Source organism: Nothobranchius furzeri, chromosome 4 (genome assembly GCF_043380555.1).
Source record: "Nothobranchius furzeri strain GRZ-AD chromosome 4, NfurGRZ-RIMD1, whole genome shotgun sequence".
Lineage (NCBI taxonomy): Eukaryota > Metazoa > Chordata > Actinopteri > Cyprinodontiformes > Nothobranchiidae > Nothobranchius > Nothobranchius furzeri.
In genome coordinates this window covers 75,976,871-75,987,199 of record NC_091744.1, presented here as the reverse complement: position 1 = coordinate 75,987,199, position 10,329 = coordinate 75,976,871, and the positions used below count along the sequence as shown (strand labels likewise).

The 10,329-nt window shown below is 41.5% G+C and overlaps 1 protein-coding gene across 3 annotated transcripts in view; it reads right to left on the bottom strand.

The window, feature by feature from the left end:
* Positions 1 to 480: 480 nt before the first annotated feature.
* Positions 481 to 10,329, bottom strand: part of ldlrad3 (low density lipoprotein receptor class A domain containing 3) — a 129,189-nt gene continuing 119,340 nt past the window's right edge. For all 3 annotated transcript variants that reach the window (XM_015964831.3, XM_054733219.2, XM_015964830.3), the window contains 2 exons: positions 3,653 to 4,046; positions 481 to 2,254 (listed from right to left, as the gene is read on the bottom strand). In XM_015964831.3, coding sequence (XP_015820317.3) covers positions 2,056 to 2,254; positions 3,653 to 4,046 — 593 coding nt within the window. In that variant the 3' untranslated portion in view covers positions 481 to 2,055. The remainder of the gene's footprint in view (positions 2,255 to 3,652; positions 4,047 to 10,329) is intronic.

The following is a 10,329-nucleotide window of genomic DNA, read 5'->3' as shown; positions in this document are numbered from 1 at the left end:
GGAGGGGAAGTCAGAGATGGTATCCCGTTATCAGATGTGACATAATGGGATGCGGATATTAGGATGGGAGCAGCAAGATGAGATTCAGGGTGGGGGGTGGGGTGGGGGGATCACAATGAAAATGGGAGGCAGCTGCTGAGATAATATTTGTTTTAAAACTGGGTTAAGAAACACAAAGGGTTAAATGAATTGGACACATTTAAATAAATAAGACTGGATCCTAAAGATGAACTGATGCTGAAAATTAAACTCATCTCATGTGCACTGCTCAGACTAGTTCTGCAAATAAAGGGTCATAATGAGGTTTACTGTGAATGATGGTGGCGCCATCTATTGATGGATGTGGGAAACCGCATGATCTTGATTTAAATACATTTTCAGATAAAAAAAGACAATCAAACTGACACAAACAGTTAATGACTGCACTTAAATACTATTTAGGAGAATCGCTTCATACCACTTAATATAGCTACACTCCACTGATGCAAAACAATCTGACTTTATTTATTTTTAAAGAACAATCTGACAGAAACTCAAATAAATGAGTCTTAGCAGAATTATTCAAATCATTTTACAAACAAATTGTGCTACAGAAAAGTTCACAGATTAAGATTGTCGACTGTTTGAGGCACAGACCTTTAGAAGTGTCACAATCTGTCATAAATGGATTCTGATCAGACATGAAAAATATACAGAAATCTCCAAACACAGGATATCAGATATTTATATTACTTCAAATGTTCAAAATCTTCGTGGCAATCTTTGAAAGTCTGTGATTTATACAGAAAACGACAGCGACAGGTACCAGGAAACGGATGAAAACAGGACCGTGGTTCAAATCAAAATAAAAACAGTGTTGCATTTCTGACCTGAGAAATGTTTTCCAGTTTTAACTTAAATCAATGAATGAATGTGAATTTAGTTTGAACTAAATAAAAATAAAAGCACATTATTGCTCCATTTTCAGGGAAATGTCCTAGGAAGGAATCTTTGGTTTTATTATCATCATCATCGTTATTATTACTACTATTTGTACATTCGTGCATTATTGTGGCAATTTTTAAGGTTACGATTTGTAATTATCGCTTGAAATTATTTAGTCTGAAACAAAACACTTAAACATGATTCATATCAGTGTGACACCAGTGACAGTGATCACTTTTCCAACACACTGCTGCAAATAAACAAAATGTATTTAAATAGTTTGTGTGGTGTTCACCTGCTCTTCTCACTGGTTTTCAAGAAGTTATTTGTGCCCAGAGACAAGCTCACGTTGCCTTATTGTTTTCCAAAAGAGCCAATGGATTTCAATTGATGTTTTATTTATGTATATTTTTTTGCTTTACACTTGATCTATTTAGAGGAATGATTGATTAATGAAGAGCCATAGAAATAGATCCTGAAATAGAAATGGTCCACCATAAAAATGCATTTGGAATTTCATCAACGGACACGAAGAAAATACTGAGAGAAAAAATAGTAAAGGAAAACGTCTCCAATCTTCTAGAGATGTCTGCGGTTTAAAGTTCTGCAAATGAGGCTTCTGAAAATTAGTTGTTTTATAACATTTGTCATACTTTTTTTCACTTTTAAAGATGAAAAGGTTTCAGTTCAATTTCTGAATTTAATTCCCCACTTATTTCATATCATATATGTGCATCATACTATGGATACCTTCATGGTTCCTGGGGAAATATTCATAAATGTGATAAAGAACATAAAATAAGGAGTGTAATAAAATACTGCATATGTGACAAATAAACGAGTGGATTGTTATCTTTTCCTTCTTTGGAGAAACAGTGTGATCACTGAAAAGGCACCAGACCTGAAGAGCAATCAAAAAATGATGAAAGTGCTACAAACTAACGTGTGAAGAAGCCATCATACCAGCAGGGGGAGCCAACACACAAGAACAGTCTACCATAAGGAGCTTTAGTTAGTGTAGACAGGGACTTCAGGAAACCTTTCACCTGTTCCTGTTGTCCCACACGGCTCTGCAGCCGGATCTGTGAGTCCTGCAGCCTCTTGGCCAAAAGTGCTCCCATGGGACAGTGGCTACAGGTGGTCAGACTCCTCTCTGGGGCTGTGGCTTGAGTCTGAAATCATAGTTCTGGATGTTGAGGATGAAGAATGGCAGACTGTGGGAGGGTTATGGGTGTCCAAAGAACTGCTGTATTCAGGAAGAGTTCCCTCTGAGGGAAGATCCACCTCTGGGATGTAAGGTGGGGGAGGGAGATCAAACCAGGGAGGCCGACTGGGGAGACACAACAGGAAGACATGAATTTTATGAACTGCTAAAGAACTTGCGGTGCAACAAAATTATTACTAGGAATGTGAGAAAATATCGATACGGCAATACATCGTGATATTATTTCCAGCAATATTATATCAATATTCGAAAGCAGTGTATCTAATTTTTGGAAGAATTTACATGCAAAAGTTTGTGGATTTTCTTTTCATTTGGTGCAAATGAAATGCTGACCACTATTGCAGCAGTGTGCAGTGGGTTTCGTTTCCACCACTGAAATGTAAATCCCTCTATTATGGTACAGATACTCATGTTAACTCATTAACTGCCATTGACGACTAAAGTGGTCATTTAAAATCAAACCGTTCACAATTTTTTTGCTGTGTGTGCATCGGAACGAGCCCCCGCACCGTGAGAACAAACATCTCAGCTCTAAAGCCAATCTTCATCTGCATACGTCACACGCCACGTGATCAGGAAGCAGAAAATCCATATGTTAGATCGTTTTGGGCCGCTGCTGTAAATAAAGTGAGGCGCGAACCGGAAAAGCTTCTGCCGATCACAATTCAACAACGGATTATGAAAGAACGGATAAAGCTCGAAATGCGCTGATTCTTCCTGATGTAAGAGGTGAGTCTCCACTGTGTTTTTGTTGTTTTGGCGTCAACATCATCCTAGCGCGCAATGTTCTGTGACTCTTAAAAAAAAACAGTAAAAACGTGAGAAACGCTGACAGCGAAGGGCCTTACCAATCAGGAAACGGCTGGCAGTTAATGAGTTAAACATGTTAAGTATCAGTTTGGACTGTTTATTGAATATTCCTACAGTAAATTCAGTAAAAAAAAATTGCTAATAACGTCTGAGACTTGGACGCAATATATCGTGATACCTTGTATCATCTCCCCGTATCGTGATACGTATCGTATCACCAGAATTTCACCAATACACATTGCTAGTTATTACTACTTAGATTTCCTTCTGATTTTAAGCAGTTAAATGAAATGAGACCAGTTATTCTCCAAAACAGATTACCTGTGAGGCGGAAAACATGAAGTGACCTTTTTAACCCAACCATTAGAGTCTAAACATTCAGAACGTGTTCTCTGTTTTATCTGAGCACGTTTAAAACGGGAACACTCTGCTGTAGTCCATTGCTAAACAAACATCAAACAGATTACAGGATTTAACCGATCGTTCCTTACAAATGACATAAAAGCACTACCGCGACGGCTGCTGACAGATTATTTTGATAAGAAGCTGATTATTCTTTTGCTGACAGGTGACATTCAGCGTCACCGTTTTTGCTTTCCCTTTTGGCTTCGTTATTTACAATGCAGATACAGCAGCTGTAGACAACTGATTGACAATGTCTGCAAAGACAATGGAAACATTTTTATCTTTCACCTGACATCCAGAACAGCTTCCGAGTATGACGGAGGAGAGTCCAGCGAAAGACTGGAGGGATAGAGGGCCCCAGACAGCAGCTGCAGCGCCTGAGGTGTTGAGCTGTACAGGCCTGCTACGGCGGGGGAGCCAGGGGAGAGACTTGGACCACCGGGATGAGCGTGGCCCCTGTCCAGGATGACCAGACGGGACAGCAGGAGAGGCTGGTGGTGCTGAGAACTACCCCTAACATTTCTGGGTAACAGAACGCTGCGTTTCCTCTGGTGATGAAGCACAAGAGCCAGCAAGGCCACAACCAGGACGAAGATGACTGCACTGCCAATGACGGCGTAGGTGATGCTGGGGTAGTACCGAAGATGATAGTCTAGTGTCACAAAGTCCTGGCCAGGAGCTTCTGTAAAAGAGATAAAAAAATAAAAAAATGATGATAGGGCATGTTAAGCCCAGTTTTTGAACAATCAGTTGATTTTTAAAGCGTAAGAGACAACACATCAATAGATGTACCAGTTTTGGCCATAGTGTGTGGTGTGCTGTAGCTTGGCAAAAGCTAAACACAAGCTGCTTTCCATCATGGAGATTCTGCATTAAGACGCATAACCGTGCATGATAAAACGTGAGTTTGAAGTAAATAAACATGGACGAGGAAGAGCATGGTGCATGCTTTGTTCACCTCGCTTTCTGATTGTTTAAACATCACATTCAACAGGTAGCTCGTTCGTTTGTTCCCAAATATCAGACCAGGATAATGTTTGAAAATCCGGATTTAGTATTGGAGCGGTCCTGATTATTGTGTCTACCACTAGGGGGCAGTATAAGAGAGGAGAATGCAGGTAGGGGAGAGGGAGAAGGAGTGAGGAGTTAAGATGGATGCTTGATATTGCTACATGTGACGGGTGACACAACTGCCGACCATAACACCGACATTATGAGTGGACCAGCGTGCTCTTAACACACCACACAAGGTAGGATATTCTGATAAGATCATCTTTAGAGCCATGACAGTAATCTTGCACAAATTATTAGCTTTTTGGAAGGGGCAGGGTTGGTGAAAAATGGGCATGATTATCCTGCTGTGTGAACTTCTTTAGTGGAAGAAAAGTGAGGATGAAGGTTGGCGTCAGACGAGAATAATAAGAATAAGAATAAGAATACCTTTATTAGTCCCTTAGTGGGGAAATTGCAATATTGCAATGGCTCAGGCACAGCAGAATAGCAGCAGTAGCACGCAAGATATCGCACAAGAGTACATAGTAATGATTAGTTAAGATAATTATTGCACAGGGTAAAGAGAGTAGTAGTTATATTGCACATGTTTTGAAAAGACGATATTTGCAGTGGAAGGTTACAGATGTATGGCTTCTGTTAGCGGTGACTATTATAGAGTTCAACAGCAGCAGGGAGGAAAGATCTGCGGCATCTCTCCTTCGTATAGCGAGGGTGGATCAGTCTGTTACTGAAGCTGCTCTCCAGAGCAGACAAGGCATCCTGCAGGGGGTGTGACTCATGGTCCAGGATGGATCTGAGTTTTGCCAGCACCCTCTTGTCCCCCACCTCTCGTACTGAGTCCAGAGGACAGCCCAGGACAGAGCTGGACTTCTTTATCAGCCTGTCCAGCTTCTTCCTCTCCCTCTCTGTGATGCTGCTGCTCCAACACACCACACCATACAGGATTCCTGATGCCACCACAGAGCCGTAGAAGGTCTTCAGGAGTGTCCCCGTCACCCCAAAAGACCGTAGTCTCCTCAGGAGGTGGAGCCTGCTCTGGCCCTTCCTGTACAGTGCGTCTGTGTTGTGAGACCAGTCCAGTTTGTTGTTCAGGTGAACACAGGAATTTATAGAAGTCCATTCTCTTGATGTCCATTGCCTGGATGTTCACCTGTGAGGGGACAGCAGGCCGATGTCTGCGAGGATCCACCACCATCTCCTTTATTTTCCCTGCATTGATCAGGAGGTGGTTTTGCTGGCACCAGTCGACAAAGTCCTGCGTCAGTCCTCTGTACTCCATAGTCGTCCTCGATGATCAGTCCAACAATCGCAGAGTCGTCTGAGAACTTCTGCAGGACACAGCTGTCCATGTTGTGTCTGAAGTCAGCGGTGTAGAGGGTGAAGAGAAATGGAGCCAGGACAGTCCCCTGGGGCACACCCACACTGCAGGTTGGCGGGTCAGACACACAGTCCCAGGTTCTCACAAACTGGGGCCGGTTTGTGCGATAGCTCATGATCCACACAGGTTAGGGCCCAGCCCAGCTATCTCCAGTTTAGTTTTCAGAATCCCTGGCTGGATGGTGTTAAAAGCACTGGAAAAATCAAAGAACATGATTCTTACAATGCTGCCAGGTTTCTCCAGGTGAGCCAGAGCACGATGTAGTAAACAGGTGACTGCATCTTCTACTCCAACCCCTGGTTGGTAAGCAAACTGCAGCGGATCCATCGAAGGTCCCACTGTAGACCGGAGGAGTCCCAGGATCAGTCTTTCCAGTGTCTTCATCAGGTGGGATGTGAGAGCCATCGGCCAGTAGCTACTGAGCTCATTAGCTTTTGGTGGTCTTGGCACTGGAACCACACAAGAGGTCGTCCAGAGCTGTGGTACGTAAACAATGAGGACAGAGGAGGAGGACAACAAGAGGATGCGTTGTTCAGTTGCAACCTTCCATCAGTTCTCAGCATGAGAGGAGAACTGGTGTTAAAAGTGACAGGTCATATGCATCCCTTTGATATTAAACTGTATTTTCTTTAATTCAGTAACAACAGTACGTGTAGATGAGTGTTGCACGTAACAAGTATATAAGCTCCACAAGACGGGGAGGAAGAGTTGGCCTTCAGCCCAGAGGCTGCCTCGGATCCCCGCCCAGGTCAAAAAAATGGGACTCAACTCTCCAGCAGGAAAGAAATATAAAAAACAGTTAGACTAAATGAGTCATTGTGAGGACAAAACAACCTCAGGGGTCTGTAACAAGTAACTTGAGTGGTTGTGTATTAACAATGAAAGGAGGCCGGAACAAACACCAGGGGTCGTCACGCATTACCGAGTCCGTCACAGGAACAGAGAGCGTCTGCAAAACACTTCCAGGAAACGAGAGCGGTGGCCTGAAACTGGGAGCAGGCCATCCTACTGCCTCAAATGAGGTAAGGGACGACTGTAATGCCAGAGAGCACTGCAGCTTATTATTCTAGATAGGATGAGGGAATAGCACTTAAGCATTTCCACTGACTGATATTACAGTGAGAGAATTTCAATCAGGCACTCGGAATGGAGCTCGTGTAAACGGTGTTTCAGCTTATCAGCTGACAGCACTGTTATATTAAAGGAGAAGGGATGAGAGACGGGAAGGAATCTTATTTATTACCTAGCCGCAGAAAGGATGCGTTAATGAGGAACGAGCTACATAAAAGCATTTTACAGTTGCTGTTTCAGTTCAAGTTACACTTATGCCTCCGGGGACCGAACATCAAACGTCTGCGTCTCTCATAAAAGCTTAAAAGGTTCAACAGAATATTTTCTGTGCTCTTGTCTCCCAGACTTCCACAATGCTGCTTTAAAGTTCACATGGATTAAAAAGCCTAACAGCCTCCCCGCTCTGCTGGCCATCAAACAGGGAGCTCAGGATATTGCTCGGTTCGCTTGCCAGGAAATGGCCATTATCAGATATCTCCAGTTTGAATCGATAGTTTGGAAATGCGTCTATCTGGAAGAATTAGATCTCAACGTAACTGCAAAGTAGGAGAGCAGCCCGTTAACACGCTTTTGGAGGATTCTGTATTCATATAGACTTACAAGCTCTAAGGGGATCAGGTGTTTTGTTCAGCATTAAAAACGTAGGAACATTAACAAGACTCAAAGAAGCAAAACGCAAACAAATGTGATCCCGTTATTATTCAAGGCTCTGATTTGAAATAAATAAATGAAAAGAGTCACTAAAGCTTTTGGTTTATGGTTTGTTTATCCTCTGGAATCCAAATTGCACTTTATGCAATCCCTTTCCTACAAAGATTGTGATGCTGCAGACAAATACAAATACAAATACCTTTCTCCCTAATCATTTCCTCCACATGTAAAACAGAAGAGATTTGAAATCCAAAGGGGCTCTAATGACGTTTTGCTTCTCATCCGAGAGGCTTTGTCAATTCCGACGAATTCGGACAATTCTGACAAAGCAGGCGGTGGGGGTGGGGGGTATTTGTTGGTAGTTTCTGCTCATTAAGCAACAACAGACAGCTACAGCTTATAAACCTGACCTTCCCGTATTCCAGTCTGAACTGACAAAGCTCCTCACACGAGAAGCCAATCGTCTTAAGAAACCAAGGCCAGTCGCCTTCATTCAAACCCTTTTGGATTACCATGATCTGGATGACTGAGAACCTTCCACAAGCGATCTGAAATGTTGGAAAATGAAAGCATAAATCAGACTGAAAGCCAACAATCTGCTTTTAAAAAAGCAAGGACAATATTAACCATTTTATAAAGTCATTTATTTTTATTAATACTTGAGAAGAAGAAACAGAGGATACCACTCTGACAGACATGGTCTCTGTGGGAGTTCTTCAACAAATGTGTCTCTTCATGTTTCTCAGTTGTTGTCAATTGAGCCAAATTAGTTTTAAGAATTTCTTTTCAAGCTTCGTCTTTGCTGGCAACAAGTTGAAAATGAGCTGAAAACGAGTTAACATTTTCCCCAAATCGCCACAGCCGTAATCCTCTAAAGATTAAAGTAGAAGTGCTGGTTTTAAGAGCCAGTACAGACTCATGATACTTGCAAATCCCCGGTCATCCGATACAGCTGTGGGGCAGTTCTGATTTATCCTATAATTAATGCAATATAATTACAAATGATAAAGTTAAAGATTATGTTAATGGAAATGAGAAAAAAAAATTGTTGCTGTTGACATACCTTCCTTCTAACTGACGGTGGTGAGTTGATAAAATTGAGACAAATATTGGGCTATTTAGGTTTCCATTCTCAACAGTGTTCAGATACATGAAATAAGTGTCATATTATGATTTAAATGAAAACACAAAGCATTTATAATAGCAGTGCAAAGAGCTTAAAGCACAGTTTGCATGTCACAATTCACAGCATGAACAGGACATCGGTCTTCATGGGCCGGCGTTATGGCCAGGTCATGAGCCGGCATGCTGATATAGAGTTGACCCCATTAGCCCATTAACCTCAGGAAGCAACTCCGGAATAACAAGAGTTTGGCTACAAGGAGAAGATGGAACTGAAACTAAACATCACATTTTATAAAAGTTGTCCTAAGTTGCTCCTTTAGTTAGAAACATGAAACTGAAAATCTAAAGAAAGAAAAACTTTGCAAAGTCTAATCGGAATAAAGAACAGCAAGGAGACAAGCAGCACTATGTGTGGTACAAAGGTAAAAAAAAAAAAAAGGATTCTACAAAGGATCATTGCAGCGTATTTTCTAATTTGATGGGAAGACTGAGCAGTTAATGGAAATGAGCATTTGTTGCATTTGCATTAGTTTTTGGCTGAGGCTTTTGGCCCAACATGCAGGTAGGGTCATATTTTGATAGGAGTTGTGGCTGTCTGGCTTTCTGCTAATGTGTGCATTAATACGTTTTATTTGATTTTCATTTACCAAGATATACTGTATTTTTGAGTTGATTTTTCCCAACCCATTTAAAGATGCAATATGTAAGAATTAAGTAAGCACAAGTTCCTGTGGTCAAATTTGGTTACTGCAGCCCACTTCTCAGATCGGTTCCAGAAAGTTATAGATGACAAGCTAAGACGAGTAACACACAGTAAGTTGATAAGTAGATAAATACGTTGTTATATGTAGTGATAACACTTGGGTATTTTACAGAAGGGAGCACTTCCTACACTTATTACGGTAATATATGTCCAGCATTATAGGAAGTGTGGTTGTTTGCCATGTGGCTGTTAGCTTGCTGTTATAGTTCTGAACAATTCATTAAAGTAAGCACAATGCTACGATTTACTTCACCTCACACGTACATTTCACTGTAATACGGAGTTGTTGGAAAATGATAAAGTAGCTTGCGATCTTTTTAGAACCGACTATTTGCTTTTAATTCAACATTAGCATTATTAGCTCAATGTTAGCCTCTAGCCTGCTTCACCCAATATTAGAGTTAAACAAAAAGATGCCGTAGCTTCTTAGGGATACATGATATAACTTCTGGATCGCTCCTGTTTACTGGCTTTGGTTATTTAAACAGCTCTGGAGATTTTTGCCTGCCAGTGTAGAATAACAAATGCAGGTGCTGCAGCGTTAGCTCGGTGCACACTCAGCAGCCCCACAAACTCGCTGACCGTAAACAGTAACTACATCCTTCTTTAATTTTTTTGAATGGAGAAAATCTACCCCCCCCCCCCTCCCCCGCGCTCACAGAGAATTACATCTGTATTAATTTAACCTTCCTTCCAACATGAAGGGAACAATACGACTTTTTGGTGATTATTTCACTGTAGAAATCTTACATATTGCCCCTTTAAATATATATCTGGATTGTCAAACTTTCTAAAACAGTTTTAATACTTTTTGTGAAATCAAATGGATAAACAAGCAGGAATACAATGGCTGGTATACTTTTTCTTGACTTGTTTTCCCTTTCTTCTAGACAACACACTGTTTGTTTCCTCTGTCTACCTGACCTTGAAGCCCTGGGGGAGCTTTTGAAAGTGTGTGTGGAT